This window comes from Thamnophis elegans, chromosome 6 (assembly GCF_009769535.1).
Source record: "Thamnophis elegans isolate rThaEle1 chromosome 6, rThaEle1.pri, whole genome shotgun sequence".
Classification (NCBI taxonomy): domain Eukaryota; kingdom Metazoa; phylum Chordata; class Lepidosauria; order Squamata; family Colubridae; genus Thamnophis; species Thamnophis elegans.
The window spans coordinates 520,750-540,284 of NC_045546.1; the positions used below are offsets into that span (position 1 = coordinate 520,750).

Below are 19,535 nucleotides of genomic sequence, written 5' to 3' on the forward strand. Positions count from 1 at the left end.
AGCCAGCAGTGATGGAGCCCCCACAACCTCTGGAGGGAAGCCCTTCCATCGATTAATTGTCCTCACTCTCAGGAATCTTCTCCTCCTTGGCTCTTTCTGTCCTTGCTGTGTTTCCATGCCTCTTGTCCGGCCTGCTTTAAATGGGTTCACACACACACACACGCACACACACACCCCTCTCTGGCAGCCCCTCAAACATTGGGAGGCAGCTAGTTCATCTAGGACTCCCCCCCAAAAGTGAATTCAAAGTGTCCGGCCAGCGAATGAACACCAAGGTCTAAAAGGACGGCCCTTAATCCTCCCACTGGAGTCTTTATTGGTGTATTTGAGAAGCTGAAGGATCCCGGTCTACCTGCAGAGTAGCCGAATACAATAAATAGTCAAACGGAAGGCACAGATTAGGGAATGACCCGAGGGAGCCAAGGGGCATCCTTTGGCCCAGGCCCAGCAGCCCAGCCTGGCAGCCCAGTACAGTCGGGATCTTAACGGAGCAAAGGTTTCACAGGATTTGTGAGGAGGGAGAAATTGTGCCAAGAACCGACTCTTCCCGCAAAGAGGGAGACAGCGAGAAGTGGGAAAGGGTGGGCTAGAAGGGGCAGCAGACCCTTAGAAGGGGTCCCAGGGAGGAGGGAGGGAGGGAGGGGGTCAGGCACAAGGAGGCGTCGTCAAAGCAGCTGAACCTGCCTCCCTGGGGGTGAATGAGGAACGGCCGTTCCTCAAGGGCACTTACAGATTCTGGCTACAGCCGTTCGACCCCCACTTCTTCCCTTCCCCCCTGACCTCCTCCCCCAATCCTGCCTTGGCCGTTTCCAAGGGAAGGCAAGTGCAGGAGGGCTACCCAGCCTCCTGCAGGCAGAGTGCCACGGCCTGGCTGCCCTGCGGAGTAGCCTAAAACTTCCTAACCTAGCTGGGGGCTGGGGGGCTGGGAGGAGACGGAAGGAGGCCGAGGGGGCCCAGAGGCTCCTTAAGACCCGCACATCAGGCACTCCTCCCGGTTCTCCAGGGAGCAGACCATGGCCGCCGTGTTCCTCTCCTTCTCCTCCTCCTCCTTGGAGCTCTTCTCCTTCAGCTTCTCCTTGTTGAGGGTGAACTGGATGGGGTTGGCCGCCGGCTTGGTCCGCAGGTAGTACATCCCCGTCTTCAGGCCCTGCGGGAGGCAAGTGCAACCGGCTCAAAGACCCAAGGCCTCGGCCTCAGCGCTGGAGGCATCCAGGCTAGAAAGCAGCAGGCCACGAGTTCCAGTCCCACCTTAGGCACGGAAGCTGGTTGGGTGACTGGGCCAATCACTAGGAAACCAGATCTAGTCACTCCTGAGGCATAAACGTCGAGAGGGAGACTTTGGGCCAATCCCCAGGAGATGGCGCTCTCTGAGCCGAGTTGCTTTCTTTCAGACATCTCATGGCCCAACTAGGGAATGTCATCAATGCTGTTATGCAGCATTGGATGGAGATGCCTGTTCAGAGGGGGGCCCTTAGCTTCATGGCCCTCCCCAGCCCGCTGCAGGAGGTGGCCGCTTCCTCTGCCCTCCCCGCTCACCTGCTTCCAGCCGTAGAAGTGCATGCTGGTCAGCTTGCCGTAGTTGGGCTCCGCAATGTGGATGTTGAGAGACTGGCTCTGGTCGATGAAGGCCCCCCGGTCGGCCGCCATCTTCAGGATGGTCTTCTGCGAGATCTCCCACACCGTCTTGTAGAGCTGCTTCAAGTCCTCGGGAATCTCCGGGATATTCTGGAAGGCAGAAGAGCAGCAGAGGATGGGTCTCTCTCTCTCTCTTTCTCTGGGCAGTTGGGAGCTGGTAGAAAGAGAGGAGGGGGGAAGGGAGAGGGGGAAGGGAGGGGGAGAGAAGGGGGAGAGGTCCCAGCAGCCTCTCTGCCAGCAGCCCGGAAACGTGGCACAGAGGGCCTCTTTAGCCTGGGCAACCAAAGAGGAGTGTCTTGGTAAAAATCTATTTATTGGTTAAATTTCTGCACTGCTTATCTCGACTAAAGGATTCTGGGCGGCTTACACCACATCACTGCAACCAGCCTGGACATGATCTGTTTCAGCTTCTCCCCTCTGGTCCCCGCTATAGGGCATTGCACGCCAAAACAACTAGACACAAGGACAGTTTCTGCCCCCGTGCCATCCCTCTGCCAAACACCTAATTTCCACAGCCCTGTCCTATGCCCAAAGATATTTATCCATGTTGTGTGGCTGTCTTGTTTTTATCCTTGTTAGGAATATAATTCTAACAGTTGGGTTGGCAATATATACAGTAAATCAGGTAACAATGTTGTTGTACCTGTTTCTTTAAATCATACTGTAAAATGTGATTGGTTGCGGTTTCCTCAATCGGCCACAAGAGGGAGCCAGAATGACTGTTAGCTCTCTGTTTCGTTAGATGCTGGGCTGATCTGATCTGAGTGCTGTGAGCTATTGTAAGTTTTGCAACTGCTAGCAAACTTTGTGTACAGGACTGTTTGTGTGATTATGGACTATGTTATTTGGATTATCCCTTAACTGAAAGACGTTGATGACTGTCTTATCCATGTATGACTTGGACTGTTTGATGGACTCTGTTACCTCTATTTCCACGAAAGTAAAAGCCTATTTAAACTGCAGTGTCTCTGTATGCTGGTTTGTGTGTTCTCCAACAACACTCTCACAACGCTTCCCTGAACGTACTTGCTCTCCCAATGGGGAGCTTTCCTAACAATCCCTCTCATCTGTTCCACTGCCTTCTCTTATTGATATCATTATGATGATGATGATGATGATGATGATTACTTTGTTGTTTCGCATGTACACAGAGAGCTTCTGCAATGGAGAGAAATTCCTCGTGTGTCTAATCACGCTTGGCCAAAGAAAGAATTCTACTCCATGAAGGATTCTATCTTAAGATCACATCAATATATGAATAAAAGGACAGATTAAAAACAAACAGGTGAAACCTTACAAGTAAAGATAGAAATAAATTAAAAATATAAGCCCTGCATTAAAGGGTCACTCTAAGGACGCTCAGATGAGCCCGGATGCCAAAGCTGGTCTTTAGCACACCAGACTCCACACAGCTGTTTGGGAAACTCACAGGCCCGGAGAGGAGCAACCACAACTGAGCTGCAGTCTGCATTTTTGTCTACGGCACAACAGCCCTGGATGAGGGAAAGGTAATTCCACAAGAACCCACTGCCGGATGAGGTTCGAAGTGTAAGGGGACCGTTTCCTCGCACAATCGTGTATCGTTTCCATGACGCAACTGGGGGGGGGGGAGAGCTCCGCTGGGCCCCACAGTAGCAGAGCAGAAAAAGCAGGCGGGGGCCCTGACCAGCACAGGGGACCCAGGACCCTCGGCCGGACATACCTGGATGGAGCCGCTGAAGGAGATGATCTGGTTCTTCATCTCCTCGTTCCACAGGCCCCTCTCGGTCAGGTCCTTCAGCAAGTGGGGGTTCACTATCTGCAACCCCAAAACCCCGGCAGTCACCTTAGGCAAGTCACCCCCCCTTTGGCCGCCGCCACCCCTCCTACGGCCCACGCCCGCTTCCCTTCTCAGGTCGCCACGCAGGCCCTTCTCTGAGGGAGGCAGCCGTTTTTTTACTGCAGGCAGTCCTCAAGTTACAACCATTCTTTTAGTGACCACTGGAAGTTCCAACAGCATTGAAAAAAAGGGACTGTCAACCAGACACAGAATCGAAATTTGGCAAAACCCCCAAGTGTTTTGCAGCCGCAGCCGCAGCTCCTCCCCGGGGCCCACGGCATCGCCCTCTGCGTCCTTCCCATAAGAGGGGTCAATTGGGGGGAAGCTGGATTGGCTTAGCAACATGATTCACTGAACAACTGCAATGATTCGCTTAACAACCGTGTCAAAAAAGGTCAGGAAACCAGGTGGGGTCCACCTTACAACACGCCCCCCCCGCCTAGCAATTCTTAGAACTTCTGGCCCAGTTGTGGTTGTAACTCGAGGACCAGCACGCAACAGCCCGGGGCCTCTCCAGCCCCCCCCCCATCACGTGAGGCCCTTTACCCTCTTGGCAACACCGGGACCCTCCCCACAGTCCTGGCCCCCCCTTCCTTGCCTGGAACTCCCCCGAGAGGACCCGGCGGGTGTAGATGTTGCTGGTGTAGGGCTCCACGGACTCATTGTTCCCCAAAATCTGAGCCGTGGAAGCTGTGGGCATCGGGGCCACCAGGAGGCTGTTCCTGATCCCGTACCTGGGAGAGAGAGAGACGGGCAGGAGAAACGGGGGGCTGGCAGGGGCCCAGCAGGCTACAGGAAAGAGGGAGGGGCAGCCCTCCCCCTGCGCTGGACACCCACCCTCTGCAGCAGGGCGTGGGGAGGGGGGTCTTGTACTCACTGTGCGATTTTTGCCTTCAGAGCGCTCCAGTCCCAAAGGCCCGTGGGGGTCACGTCCCACATGTCGTACTGAAGGATCTGCGGGAGGGAAGGAACACGCCAGCTCACCCACACGCCCCACAGAGCAGGGCCTGCCAAGGAAGGGTGCCTGCACCCCAAACTTCCTTCCCAAGGGGAGCTAAGAGGGAGGGGGGTCTGCCTGTCTAACGGGACACTGTGGAGATTCTCTGGGTTTGAAAAGAAAGATAAAGCCGCTCTCTCAGCTCGGCTGTTTTCTTGCAGACATTTCATGACCCAACTAGGTAACGTCATCAGTGCTGATGATGATAGCACTGATAACACTCATGAAAGACAGCCGAGCTCAGGGAGGCCCACTGAACGGGGCCTCTTCGAAGATCCAAAGCTCCCCGATGAAGGAGCAAACGCCTCTTTTCAGGGGGACTCAGACTCAGGCAGAGCCCCAGATGCACACCCCTGCCCCTCCCCAGTCCGGAGCCCCCTTCCACTTACTCCTCTGCTGACGGGGCTGCCCTGGTAGGTCTCGTAGGGCCCGTACTCCCGGGCGAGCTGGCAGCTGGCCTCCAGGGCCCAGTAGTAGATGGTCTCGAAGATCTGCTGGTTGAGCAGCTGGGCCTCGGGGCTCTCAAAGGGGAACCTCATGAGGATGAAGGCGTCGGCCAGGCCCTGCACCCCAATGCCAATGGGGCGGTGGCGCTTGTTGGAGGTCTCGGCCTGGAGAGGTTTGGCGGGAGGAGAGGAGGGGCTCAGCCCACCTGGTCTCAGCTTGAGCGGATCTCCACCTCCACCCCCCAACCCCTTCCCCTAAATGCTGCCACCCGAGGGGAGCTAGGAAGCCCGTCTCCTCTGTGGCAGCCCCTGCCCCACAACCCACTCTGCCCCCTGACGGGCCTCCAGCCTTTGGACCTTCCGTGAGGCCTCGAGGGCTGGTCCTTCCCCCAAGCGCCTCTGGGGGGAGAGGGGGGGGATTAAGGGGTGGTAGGTTGCTCTCCGTCCTCCAGGTCACAGTTGCCCCCCCAGGGGCTTTTTTTCTTCAAGGGGCAACTGGACTTCCTGGGTTTCTCCGTGAAGGCCTTTCGCTTCTCATCCAGGAAGCTTCTTCAGCTCTGCAAGGAGCATCAACCTTCCAGTCGGAGCTGAAGAAGCTTCTGGGACGGGGAGCAAAACCTCTTCAGAGGAAAACCAGGAAGCCCAGGCGCCTCTGGGGGGAAAAGCGCCTCTGGGTTCGCCTGGATTTCTACCCTTTTAATGGGTTGACTTTTAAAATAATTCAGTATTTTTTTAATTTCTGATTAGGAGCCGCCCAGGGTGGGTTGGAAGGTGGGCAGCTCTGCAGAGGCCTCAGACGAAGGAAGGAATCTGCTGGGGATTTCCCTGCCTGAGAATCGACCGGCGCCTGGTTTCCCTGTGCCTAGACGGTGGGCGCTTAACGACCGTCACAACTTGGGACCCAGCCCGGGCGCCCCCTCCCAGACCCCACGTACCTCCGGCACCGGGTAGTGGTTGATGTCGATGATCTTGTTCAGGTTGCGGACGATGACCGTGGTGGCCTCGGCCAGCCTCTGGAAGTCGTAGCTGTGCTCCGGGGTCACATACATGTTCAGTGCTATGGAGGCCAGGTTGCAGACGGCCACCTGGGAGGGGAAAGCGGAGAGAGGCTCTCACGGGAGGGAAGGCCCCACAGGCCTCCTCCTCCCCCTGCCCTGGAGACCCCCACCCCAACGGGAGCCCAGTCCTTGGACCTCCCAGCACCCGGACTCTGAGCTTTGCCCAAGCAGGGGGTCCCACCATTTATTTCCCTTCATAGGGGCCCAATGCACTTAAACTATTGGTCGATGCCCGGCTCCTCAGGGCCCTTAAAGGGCTGTGGGAATAGGAGGGGGGCCTATCAGCCGGGACTCCCAGTCTTGCTCCCCCCACACTCAAGTTCTTCTCCCAGGAATGAATTAGGGAGGTTTGTGATAAGACTGTCCGAAGAGACCTTTCTGGGTGCCTGGGAACCCTTCTGGGCTTGGCTGAAAGGGACAGGGGGGAGGGAGGAAACGGGGGACAAGGAAAAGATAAAGATACCTTGTTGTAGATAAAAGTTTTAATAAGAAAGTAATGAAAGATTGGATATGAAGTGAGTATTTAGAATACTTAGTTTAAAAATGAAGGAAGAACATTTTTGTTTGAATGTATGATGTACAAGGACAACAATGAACATAAGCATACTTGATGGATGATTGGCGGAATTATGCATAATTGAAAGTAGTGATGTGTGAACATAAACAGTTGGCAAATCCTTTTACACTGTAAAAATATTCAGAATGAGATGATTACAGAAAGGTATATTGTTATTAAATAGACAATCAAGAATTAGGTTCGCTGAAAAGAAATATTAATTGTAATTGAATATATGATGAAAGTGAGGTAACTAGTTATATTAGATGGAAATTTTGTGATTGTATATGTGATTGAAAATACGGATGCACAAACGCTTGTAACCAAACGACATGCGGTATGTAATGGATGGGAATTTTCCATGTTGTCTTTTATGTTTAGAAATAAAAAGAAAGTTTAAAAAGAGAGAAAAGGAAAAGGAGGTGAGGGCAGGGCAGGAGGGGAAGGCAAGGGGGGGAGGCCCACCTCCTCCTGGCTGGTGTACTCCACAATCTCAGTGCAGAGGTTGCTGCACTTGATGGTGCCCAGGTTCTGCTGGTTGCTCTTCCGGTTGCAGGAGTCCTTGTAGAGCATGTAGGGCGTCCCTGTCTCCGTCTGGGACTCGATGATGGCGTACCACAGCTGCTGGGCCTTCACCACTCTGCGCACCCGGCCTTGCTTCTCGTAGCTGGGGGGACAAGCACAGGGCTTCCAGCACCTCCACCCCCGGCCTCAGCCCAAACACCCAGGCACCTCCCCAGCCAGAGGGACCTACGGCAGATGGGGGGAATTGGGGGAGACGCCTCCCCATCTCTCTTCCGGGCCCAACTCAAGCGGCTGGAAGAAGCCTCACGCAGCTACGGGCCACTCACGGACTTGGCTGGTTTGGTGTCCTTACTGTCCGACTTTTGCTCTCAGCTGCTTATCCAGAAAACAGGAGAGCTGAGCCCTCCACTGGCCCCCGTGACCCCTGCCCCACCCTCCACCAGTCTGGAGGGCCCCCCCTCCCAACACAAAGCACCCACCGATCCGGCCCCTCGATCACCTCCAGCATGGGGATAACTAGTGATCCCACCCACCTCCACGAAATGCAAACCCTCAGCCCCCGCAAGAGCTTCCTCACTAGTGGCCCTGCTGCCCGGATGGAGCCCCCTGGGAGTCCCCGAAGGACAGGGGAGGAAGCTTTGGGGAAGTCCTCCAACTGGAGGCCTCCTTCAGGCAGCCCCACCGCCCCTTCTCACGCCCAGAATCCTTTCTACGTTGGGTCAAGAGCCGTTTGGCATTTTCCTTCCGCATTTCTTGAAGTCCCTTTGGGTTCTCAGCACAGAGGACTTGACGAGTATCGTTCCCTTTGGTTTCATCAAAGCCCCCCGTGGCTTCCTGGGGAAATCCCTGGTGCTGAGGGTGATGGATGCAGATGCATCCCAAAACGTCCTGCAGAAACTCTGGGCTTCCGTGCTGCACCTCCCAGCCCAGCCGCTCCCCCCTACCTTTCGTAGAGCCGCTCAAACTCTTCTCCCCAGACCTCATCCAGGCCGGGACATTCGCTTGGACACATCAGGGACCAGTCCTGTTGAGGGGGGGGGGGGAAAGCTCAACTCCGGTGGGCTGGAGATCCCACCCACTACCCATACTCTCTCCTTCTCCAGACGGACCTCAATGCGTTAATAACAACCTTAAAAGATGCTCACGAAAGGCAAAGCATTCAAGATGAGCCCACAAGAATAAGCCCCGCCCCTTCTAGGCCACAAAGATCAGGGTTCAGGTTGGCTCAGGCCACGGAGGGGGTCCCCTCGCCCAGCCCACCCCCCTCCCAGCTGATCCTGCCGAGTGTCAGAGGACTCGGCCGCGATTTACCTGGTTGGTCTCCACCCGTTTCATGAAGAGGTCCGGGATCCAGAGTGCGTAGAAAAGGTCCCGAGCTCTCTGCTCCTCCTTCCCCGTGTTCTTCTTCAGGTCGAGGAACTCAAAGATGTCGAAGTGCCAGGGCTCCAGGTAGATGGCGAAGGCCCCGGGTCTCTGTTGGGGGGGAAGAGACCAGGCATGAGCCCCTTCAGCCCATCTTGGCCCTGGCTGCGTTTCTGGGGCCTCTTTCAAACCCTCAGGTCCCCCCTAGTCCAGACCTCCAAGCAGGAGACAAAAGCCTGTCCAGCCTCTTCTTAAAAGCCTCCACCCACAACCTCTGGTGGCAAATCGTTCCACTGGCTGATTGTCCTCACCGTGAGGAAGTTTCTCCTTAGTTCCAGATTGCTTCTCTCCTTGGTTAGTTTCCATCCATTGCTTCTTCTTCTCCTGCCTTCAGGGGCTTTGGAGAATAATTTGACTCCCCCTCTCCTCCTCTTCTTTGGGGCAGACCCTCAAATACTGGAAGACTGCTATCATGCTCCCTCTAGTCCAGTGTTTCTCAACCTTGGCGACTTTAAGTCCACAGGACTTAAAGTCGCCAAGGTTGAGAAACACTGCTCTAGTCCTTCTCTTCATTAAATGGGACATACCCCAAATTCCTGCAACCGGTTCTTCGTCTGTTTTAGCCTCCAGCCCCCTAATCCTCCTTGTTGCTCTTCGTTCTCTCCACTTTGCTGAGGCTCCTTCATCCCTCGCCAGAGACAAGCCCCCACTTTAAAGCGGGGGTCTCCAAGCTTGGCAACTTTTAAGACCTGTGGACTTCAAGTCCCAGAATTCCTCAGCCAGCTGCAGCCGAGGAATTCTGGGAGTTGAACTCCCCAAGTCTTAAAAGGTGCCAAGGTTGGAGACCCCCGCTTTAAACTATGCTTGAGAAGACGTCCCTGGGACAATCACACCCGTCTCCACCGGCCCCCTTGGGAGAAGACCACCTACCTTATTTCCCCCTTGGTCCACGTAGCGAGCCGTGTTGTTGTAGACCCTCAACATGGGGACCAGCCCGTTGGAGTTGCCGTTGGTCTGGAAAATGAAAGAGATTGGAGAGAGTGAGCTGCATCCCCCTTGCGCTGCTCCTGAGCCAGGGAGAAAGGCTCCCTCCGAGGCAGCCTCAGTTACCCTCCCGGGCATGGGGCCCCCAGGAACCCGCCTGGGCTGCCCAGGGCAGACGCACCCCAGCAATGTAGCTGCCGGTGGCCCGGATGCAGCTCACGGCCACCCCGATGCCCCCCGCGGACTTGGAGATGAGCGCGCAGTGCTTCAGCGTGTCGTAGATGCCCTCGATGCTGTCGTCCTTCATGCACAGGAGGAAGCAGCTGGAGGGGGAGAAAAGACAGGTGCCCAGGCTCAGGTAGAGCAAGGCCGGTTCCCAACCAGGGCAGAGCTCAGCCCTGAGCCCAGCAAGAGGGCTGCCCTTCCACACCCAACTCCAACTGCTCAGGCAACCTTGGCAGGGGAGTCTGTTTGTTTGCACGCCCAGACAGCCAGGGACAGGGAGAGGGTCTTCCCTCGTGCCACCACTCTGCTGAGCCCCCAACTCTCACAGCAGGTGAAATGCAATGTCTCATATGTACGTGTCTGAACAGGACACGGCTGCAGGATTTCTATCCCTTTTATTCCCACCCTCTCTTGGCCCTGTGCTTTATTATCATCATTACATTCTGCTGTTTTCAAGTACACCGAAAGCTTCTGTACCGGAGACAAATCCCTTGTATCTCTAACTGCACTTGGCCAAATAAATTATTGTGTCTATTTTTTCAATTAAGGCCTTTCCTTATCCAACTAACTTTGATAAATCTCCCAATGCCACAATTACAAGTCATCTTGACCTTTACAAGGGACGGCAGATTACAAGAGCCCGGGTGGCCCCCGTGGTTAGAGTGCAGGGTGGAAGGCTGACTCTGCCCACTGCCACCAGTTCGATCCTGACTGGTCAAGGTTGACTCAGCTTTCCATCCTTCTGAGGTCAGGGAAAGGGGGACCCAGATTGTTGGGGGCAACAAGCTGTAAAACTTAAGAGGGGGCTATAAAGCACCATGAAGCGGTATATGCGTCTCAGCGCTGGTGCTAAGCGCCATTGGAGCAGGACCCAAGGCAACCACTGAAAAAAGCCCTTCAATCTTTCTTCGCTGCTGCCCCAAGATGCTGGAATCGGACAACGATCCCCAAATCTGGATGCGGCCACATGAGCTGCAGAAGGAAGGGAGCGACTGCCCCACACACCTGGAGAGCAGGTGGGGGCGGGGGAGGATCTAAGCTGGAAGCAGCCCCCGTTTCTTCGACCTTCCAAGCCACTTGGCTTCAGCAGTTCCTCCCACAGTGCTCAGCCAGCCAAAGCCCCCCCCCCAACCCTTACCTGGAGAGTTGAGGGCGGTTGGTGCCGGCGTTGAAGAGGGTGGGGGAAGCGTGGGTGAACCACTTCTCGGACAGGAGGTTGTAGGTCTCAATGGCCGCCTCGATGTCGTTCTTGTGGATGCCCACCGAGACCCTCATCAGCATGTGCTGGGGACGCTCGGCCACTGCAGGCAGGGAGGCAGAGAAGGGAGATGCTTTCCAGGGGGGCAGAGAGACGTTGTGACGGTTACACATTTGGCTGGGTGGGGGAGACCTGTCCCTACACTTATGGGTAGTCCTTGGTTTACAACTGCTTGTTTAGTGACTGTCCAAAGTTACAATGGAGCCCAGAAGGTACTTAAGATCCACTTCCAAAGTTCCAAGGACAGACAGACAGACACACACACACACACACAGAGCAGTCACATTTCAACCCTGTTATTCTGTTAAATAAATCTAAAACCTGATATCACCAACACTTGCAGCCCTTCATTTACCACAATTTGTTCAGAAGTTACAACAGCACTGAAAAAAAGTGACTTACAACTGGTCCTCAGCCTTATGACCATTGTAGCAGCCCCATAAGTTGTGTGCTTGAAATTTGGGAGCTGCCCCCCCCCACATACACACATATATTTAACATGGCTGGAGAGCCCTGGGGGTCAGGCGGTCGCCATGAGTGACCTTCCCAGACAGCCTCTGACAGGCAAAGCCAGATTCGCTTAACGATCACGTGCCTTGCTTAACAACTGCAGCGATTCCAATGACTATGGCCAAAAAAAAAAGTAGTGAAATTGGGTGTGGCTCACTTAACAATCCCTTCCGGCTCCAACTGTGGTCATAAGTCAAGGACCACCTTTACGAGGGATGCATCCACCCGGTTGGGAGGAGAGCTGGGCCAGCCCATTTCAGAGAATTTCAGCAGAACCTTTTTCAGATGTTACGAAGAGGCAGAAATGCTCACGAACTGCAGTTCAGCAGATGCGTCAAATGGGCAACCCGTGCAGGACTTAAACTGGGCAGAGTCAGCGGGGGAGGCAGCTGGCTAGGAGGGTCCCGTGGGAGAGAGCCCACCGCTACTTAATCAACTAGGCCGGCAGGTCCAATGGGTGCATGGAAAGCCCATTGTGTTTTCTGAGACCTTCTGAAAAGGCCAGAAACCTTTGGAGGAATCTGAGAGGGACACTTTCTCGCTTGGAGGTTTCCTGGAAGAGTCCCTTTGATGCCTGGCAGTTCCAAAATGGGCTTTGGTCTTATCGGACGTTCAGAAAAGTTAAGAATAAAGTACAAAGAATTGAGCCCGTTGTACAAACCTTTAGAATTGATTTTCAGAAGATAAGATCGCTCCAGGGTCTGAAAGGTTTTTAAAAAAAATCAGGGTCACAAAGGGACAATGAAATCATACAACCATTTATCACCAACAACATACTTTAAGTCTACTGCCAGGCCCCAAATGTGCCCGCAATAACCCCCCCACATCCTCCACCCCACTCCGCCACCCCCATGTGGTCTGGATCCAGCAGACCCAAAAGGAGGAGGCTTCAAACTCTGCTTAAGGCTCCTGCTCTTCCTCAGCCTAGAAAAGCCCTGTCCAGATGCATTTCCTCAACTGTCCCGTCCCCCACACACACAAAAAAAAACCCACCCCAGAAGTAAAGCTGGCCTTATAAATCCTTGTTTTCTAGCAAGGATGGACGGCTGCATCCGTGGTTATATAAACAGCGCTGTCAGCTGCTATACCAACAATGGGGACCAGTAAGTAACTGGGACCATCAACCTTATCCTACTGTACTTATCCTGTTTAGCATGATCTGCCCCCTGGCTGTGTAAACAAGATAAAAGAAAGGAAAACAGAGGGAAGGAGGAACCAACGTCGCGATGAGATGGACGTGCGGTCTCGATGCTCCGAGACCGCAGCCAATACTTTCGCCACTGGGTGGTCCAATCAGACCTAAACTGTCCCGAAGAGACGGTGAACAGGAAGAGTATGTCTTGCTGACCTCAGGGATATCGCAAAATCCCTGAAAGAAGCAAGAGAAGTTCTTCAAGCCGGTGACAACAAATCCAGCCAAGGCTGACGAAGTTGGGCCAGCTCCAAAACGGAAGGATACCAGCTGGTGAAGAACTTTTACTGTTTTAAAAAGAGACTGCCTATAAAAACTTTCAATTATTCCAAATTGGAGAATTTGGAAAGATTTTGGACAGTGGTTATCTTACTTTTTAAATGCTATCTTCATGGATGGAATTTATGCAAGCCTTTTGAAACTGATGGATTAAGTTTTCTTGCAGTTTTTGCAGTTAGACTTATATATACCGCTTCCTAGGGCTTTCAGCCCTCTCTAAGCGGTTTACAGAGTCAGCATATTGCCCCCAACAACAATCCGGGTCCTCATTTTACCCACCTCGGAAGGATGGAAGGCTGAGTCAACCTTGAGCCGGTGAGATTTGAACCGCCGAACTGCAGAACTGCAGTTAGCTGAAGTAGCCTGCAGTGCTGCATTTAACCACTGCGCCACCTCGGCTTCTTCTTCTATTTTTTTTTCTTTTATTGTTCTCTGTAACCTATGGACTAAAGTTTTCCTCTTTCATTGCTGTGGGTATTTTTCTAATTCATTTAAAGATTGAACTCTTTTTTCTAACTTGGAATACAAAAAAGATACAAAAGGAAATTAGATTTTCAACAGTGTTACCGCTGCCCGGAGGCTGGGAGGATTTGTTGACTGGAGTTTGTGTACTGAAAATGGAACACTTTTTTTTCTCCACGGGTTGTTTTGACTTGGCACTACAAGGTTTTACTGCTTGACTACAGAGAGTGATAAGAAGGGAAGCACACAGATGTCCCTTTGAAGTATATTTCTAATCAGAGAAAAGTAAAAACAACGTTCTTTGTGAATCTATGCTTCAATTTTATTAACCTTCCAAGCTAGAGCAGCTGTGTTTGTTAGAATGTCACAATTTCAAAAGAAAATAGAAGTCTTAAGTTTGCAAAAGATACTTTTAGAAATACAGAAATTTTCAAATACATATGAAAGAATAGGGGAAAAAACTGAAATACTTAGAGCACATAAAATATGATGAAGAAATTGAGGATGTCTATCAAATGCAAAGTGGAAAATGAATATAAAGAGATTAAACCTGCTGATATTTATGGTGATTGGTTTGTCTCTGAAAATGGAAAGAATGGAATACTGGCAGAGGAATTAAATGGAGAGGAAAATTATTCCAGAGGGCAGATACAGAAGAAGAAAAAAACCAAAGAATCTATGGATTTAAAGAGAGAAATTCTATTAGCAAAAGCATTGATAACACTGCTGACAATCAAAGATAAGCTGAATAAGGAAACAGAAAGAGGGCATCAAGATTATATGAGAGATCTTATAAGCAAGGAGTTGCTAAGAGGAGTCCATACAAAGCTGATCAAGAAGATGACTAGACGACTGACACCACAAATGGCAGAAGATATGAGACTGTTTTGCTATTGGAAAGATACAGGTTGATAGATGGAAGAATATAATTTAAAACTAGTTAAACTTAGTGAAATTTATTGACAATAGATATAGCTTAAATAAATAACTGATGTTACTAATGTATACAATGTGTAGTGTTATGATGAGTATAATTGGATATGAATATTGAATGGTACTCATGTAAGAAAGATTAGCAATCCCTTTGGATTATACATAAAGGTTAATAATAATAAAAAAGAACTAAGTTAGATACAATTAAAGTTTTGATTATTAGGGGGAAAATATGATATAGGATATAGTCAAATAAAAGAGGGATAAGAATAACAACGTATATATAGACATGGGTATAACATAAGGAACCTGGATGTAAACTTTAAACAGTGATTTGGAAAGGAGGATTAGAAAACTTTGTTATTAAACATTATGGATGTTTAGCTAGAATAGGAGATAAGGATTTAGTGTTAGTGGAGGATTTTAGAAATAGTAATTGAAAGGCCAGTATGTGGTTATGTATTAAACCTTGGTCTATTTTATGATGAAGGACGCTTAAACAATTATAGTCAAATGAAAATGGAGAGATGATGATGGTGACATGTATAAATATTTGAGTTAAAATGCTCGAGTTAACATGAATTTTGTTTGTTGACTGTGGAAGAGATGCACGAAAGTCTTTTTGTAACCAACTGATACACTTTCTGCAGCATGTAAAGAAGGATGTTGTGTTTGTTTTAAATTAATTTTTTTTAATTATTAAAAAAAAGAAGGAAGGAGGGGAAAAAAGGAGGGAGGGAGGGAGGAATCCTTTAAACACAAGGAAAGGTTTCTGATGGTAAAATAGGGGAGAAAAGAAAGATCTCCCTAGAGAGGTTGCGAGTTCTCCACCTTTGGGGTTTTTGAAGAAGCTAGTTAATCACTGGCTACGTAGGATTTAAATAGTTTTCCTGCACGTTACATAGAGTTGGACTAGAAGATCTTCAAGTTCCCCTCTACAACTCCAGGATTCTTCCAACTCTCCTCTCTCTAGGCTAGAACGCGGGAGGCCGTGACTTCAAGGCCCACCTGAAAGCCAGCTGGGTGAATTTAGGCCAGCCCCTCCCTCTCAGCCCAACCCACCTCAGAGAGTTGTTGTTTTGGGGGTGAAACGTGGAGAAGGAAGGAGTATGGTGCACTTTCACTCCCTTGAGTTATTTGGAAACATAACAGAAGACCGGATACAAGTAAATAAATAAACTCCCACCTTACCTTAAAGCCAAAGTAATTGTAGGAGAAATCCCGATCATAGATGATTGCAGAATTCAGTCGCTGTGGAAAAAAACGACAACAGGATCTCAGATTCAACATTGAGACTGTGTGGCCCTCAGTCCACCTGAGCTCAAATATGCAGCATTCTTGTTCATAAATACGCTAAAATTCAAAGGGTCATGGGGGACGGGGGGGGGGCAGGGACATCTAATCTGACTTCTGAGTGGCAAAGATGCTCCAGGCTCTGCTCTTAGAGCGTCTAGGCAAGGTCTATGGAAGCAAACGAAGACCCCTTGCCTTAAGGAACCCAGAGCCTGTCCAGGGCCAGGACTGGACACAAGGCCTTGCCAGAAGAGCAACACGCTGTGCTCATCCCAGCGGGATCTCAACATTGAGGAAATGTCGGGATCTCAAAAAAGAGGCACCAAAGACCCTGGCAAGATTCCCACCTGTCCCACCTCAAGGCTAGAATCCCACAGCACTAGAACCTGTTTCCCCAACAGAAGCAAATCTCTGTAGCTCAAGGTTGAACTGGGGAGGGGGGGTGTTCCTTGGTGCTCTCTGAGCTGGGCTGCTTTCCTGCAGACCCAACTAGGGAGCATCATCAGTGCTGGAAGGGAGTGCGGTTTGCAGAGAAGAGGAGTGGGAGGACAGCTGTGGGGACCTTGGTGCTCTCTGAGCTGGTCTATTTTCTTGCAGATGTTTTCATGACCCAACTGGGGAACATCATCAGTGCTGGAAGGGAGGGGAGATTGCTCTCTCAACAGCCTAAGCAGGGGACTACCAAGAACACTCCCACCAACACTAACAGAGGATGCCCATGTATCTAAACAAAGAGCAACCCCCCCTCCTCACTGATGATGTTCCCTAGTTGGGTCATGAAACGTCTGCAAGAAAGCCATCCAGCTCGGAGAGCCCCAGGGACCCCACCTTTGTCTCCACCTGCGCAACAGAGCTTCATTCAATCAGCACCTACATCCTTGTTGGCTTGGACGATGTCCAGGGTTTGTTTGGAGATCATGGGAGAATGCTTGTTGTTGTGTGGGTTCACATAGTTGTAGAGGTCTTCCATCACATCTGGAAAGCAACAAAGGCACAACGGATCACAGCACGGCCATATTAACCATGGCAGGAGGGAGGCACGCATGGCGGTCAGGGTGCAGAGGATCCGTTTTCTACTTATCCATCTTTCTGTTCAGAGCCATCAGTCAGCATTAATTCACTTCCTGAATACAGGTAGTTCTCGGGTTACGACTGGTTGCTTAGCAAACTTTGAAAATCACAGCAAGGAGCTGGAACAATTTCCCACAAAACAGCCTTCTCAGTGATGGCTGTGATGGTCAGGCTAGAAAAGCCCAGCTGGTCCCTTGTTTTGTCAGGCGGGCAGAGGCTCCGAGTGTCTCTTAAGAACATCTTAAAAAATATCTATTAATTTTTGCATCAGCTATTATTTGATATACTTTTAGCTTCTTATAGTACAGGGCTCCCTTGACTTACCATAGTTCACTTAGTGACCATTCAACAGCAGTGGAAAAAGTGACTTTTCCCACTTAAAATTGTTGCAGCACCCCAAGGGCCACGTGATCGAAATTAAACTACAGCCATAACAGAGTGTCCCCGTTTCTGCAAAGAACTCACCGCTAAAGACTTTCTTCGTTTCTTTGTGCAGGTTGGAGACCGCGATGCGTGCGGCCAGGATGGCGTAGTCAGGGTACTTGGTTGTGAGAGTGGCTGCCGTCTCGGCCGCCAGCGTGTCCAGTTCGACCGTGGTCACCCCACTGTACAGACCCTGGATCACCTTCATGGTGATTTGAGCCTGGCCAAAAGAAGAGAACTCTTATTTGTGGGAAACGGATTTCCTAGCATGGAGCCTTTTTACAGCCTACAAAATCTGCCTCTGTAGCCACCCGGAAACATAGTGCAGTGATCCTCGACTTACAACTATTCAGTTAGCGACCATTCCAAGTTATAAGTGCACTAAAAAAAAAGGTTTTGACTAGCCCTCAAACTTACAACCACTGCCACATCCCCATGGTCACATGATCAAAATTCATCTACCTACCTATTTCTCCACCTATCATCCATTTCAGTATCTGTATCTCTATCATCTATTCTTCTATTTCTCTATCCATCCATTTCTATTCCTGTTTTTGCCTGCCTGCCTATCCAATTATGGTTTTTAATGTCAGACTCACCTCTGTCTGAGTTGGGCAGCCGTATAAATTTGTCAAATAAATAAAAGGCTGAGTAGCGATTAAGGCCGTGAGCTGATGAGGTATCATGCGTGAAGGGGGTGGTGTCACACCTATAAAGGTATCCTTCCTCCCCTCCTCCCCCCCCAGCTGATCCAAAGAGAAGATGTCCATCTAAATGAGCCGAGGTGGCGCAGTGGTTAGGGTGCAGTACTGCAGGCCACTTCAGCTGACTGTTATCTGCAGTTCGGCGGTTCTAATCTCACCGGCTCAGGGTTGACTCAGCCTCCCATCCTTCCGAGGTGGGTGAAATGAGGACCCGGATTGTGGGGGCAATTTGCTGACTCTGTAAAGCGCTTAGAGAGGGCTGAAAGCCCTACGAAGCGGTATATAAGTCTAACTGCTATTGCTAAATAAGAAATAGACCCTGGTGGGAAACTAACCCCCTTTTCTCAGTCTTATTAATACCAGTGTTGTATCTGGGGGAGCCAGAAAGAAACTCACGGGATCCACAAAATCCAAATTGAGGCCATAGCAGAGCTTCTGGATCCGGGAGGTGATCTTGTCAAACATAACCCGCTCGTGGCGGCCATCTGCCCGGGAGGAAAGCGGCAGGCATGAAATCTCCAGTCGAAAGGAGGCAGTTGAGGCGGAACAGCAGCCCGTGGGGGGGTCGGGGGACGGGGGGCAGGAGGACCCAGAGTCTGTGCCCCCTCCCCTTGTTGGCTATATTGGCTCTGGTGGGTGGGAAGTGGGGGCACTCCTTGGGGGGCAGGCTGCCCCCCCTTTTCAGGAGTTACAAGAACTCTTTAAGACCAGAAGGCCTGGGGGGGGCCACCTCAATCCCTCCCCCCCCTCCCCCCCCAAGCACCTGGGCCCCTCTGGCCAAGCCTTTCCCTCTTCCAGGGGCTTCTTTGGGGGGGGGGGCTGAATTTAGGGAAGGGCCTCGGGGGGGGCTCACTCCTCCCCCCTCCATTGGCCTTTGGGAACAGCCCCCCCCCCAATTCGGGAGACCCCGTGATGCCCCCCTCAAGCCCTGCACCCCCCCCCCATCTGGAGGACCTTGGCCCACCTACTCAGGCCTCGTCCTCTCCCTTGGGGGTGGGGGAGGGCGATGCAGCCTCCATTCAGGGGGAGGGCAGTGGGGGGGGGCTGCCTCAGGGGGCTCCGGGGGCCTCGAGGCAGGGCGGGAGGGGCCCCTTCCTTGCACTTGGGGAACAGGCTGCCCAAAAGACCCCCGGGACGCCCCCTTTCCCTCTCCCAGGGGCTTCGGGGGGGGGGGGTCGCACGAGGGGGACGCAGCCCCCTCAATTCAGGGGAGGGTTTAAGGCGGGGGGGGGGCTGGGGGGGCTCAGGCCTGGCTCTTGGGGGAGGAAGGAGAGAGACCCCCCCCATATCTTGCCAGGCATGAGGGGGATCGTCGAAGCCCTTTTGGGGGGGCTCCCCTCCCCGCAGGGCCGGCGTGTCCCCTCCGCCTCAACGGTCCCAATTGGGGGGGGTCGCTGCCCCCCCCCGAAGTCTGGGGTGGGGAGGGCGGGGCTCCCAGCCTAAGGGGCCCCCTGGGGGACTACAAAACCCATCGCCCTCCCGCCAGCGAGTGCCCGGGGCCGCCGGGTGAGGGACGGGGGGGACCGGGCTGCCCACCTCGCTTGACGACGTGCATGGTGGTGCCGGGCCGGACGAGGAGCTCCGCCGCCTCAGCCGCCGCCTCAGCCGATCGCCCGCCAGACGCTTTCCCGCCAGCGCCGCGGCCCCGCCCCGACAGACGCCGGAGCCACCATCTTGGACGCGGGCCTGGCCGCCCCTCAAAACAGCCGAGTTTGCCCCGTACAAAGATGGCGGCTGACGGGGAAACCGGCTTCCGGACTCGCGCGTGCGCAGCGCCGCGCTGGAAGCCGCGTCGAGCCCGGC

General features: G+C 52.3%; 1 protein-coding gene across 1 annotated transcript; it reads right to left on the reverse strand.

Annotated features, from left to right (window-relative positions):
* Positions 1-288: 288 nt before the first annotated feature.
* On the reverse strand, positions 289-19,438 carry RRM1 (ribonucleotide reductase catalytic subunit M1). The gene is made up of 19 exons (XM_032219417.1): positions 19,269-19,438; positions 18,129-18,217; positions 17,071-17,248; positions 16,409-16,509; positions 15,433-15,492; positions 12,037-12,076; positions 10,746-10,908; positions 9,564-9,705; positions 9,329-9,412; positions 8,348-8,509; positions 7,981-8,060; positions 6,977-7,178; positions 5,833-5,982; positions 4,841-5,062; positions 4,332-4,408; positions 4,053-4,188; positions 3,338-3,433; positions 1,537-1,725; positions 289-1,147 (listed from the first exon to the last, which is right to left on the reverse strand). The coding sequence occupies exons 1-19, from the start codon at positions 19,285-19,287 to the stop codon at positions 965-967; spliced, it is 2,373 nt and encodes a 790-aa protein (XP_032075308.1). The 5' UTR covers positions 19,288-19,438; the 3' UTR covers positions 289-964.
* Between the last annotated feature and the right edge of the window lie 97 nt (positions 19,439-19,535).

What these genes read in the sequence shown, in the direction of transcription:
- RRM1 (XM_032219417.1), bottom strand. An exon ending in AACGAAGAAAGTCTTTAGCG is followed by an intron (nt 16,510 to 17,070) that starts GTGAGTTCTTTG and finishes GTTGCTTTCCAG; the next exon opens with ATGTGATGGAAGACCTCTAC. An exon ending in CTGAAGGCAAAAATCGCACA is followed by an intron (nt 4,189 to 4,331) that starts GTGAGTACAAGA and finishes TCTCTCTCCCAG; the next exon opens with GTACGGGATCAGGAACAGCC.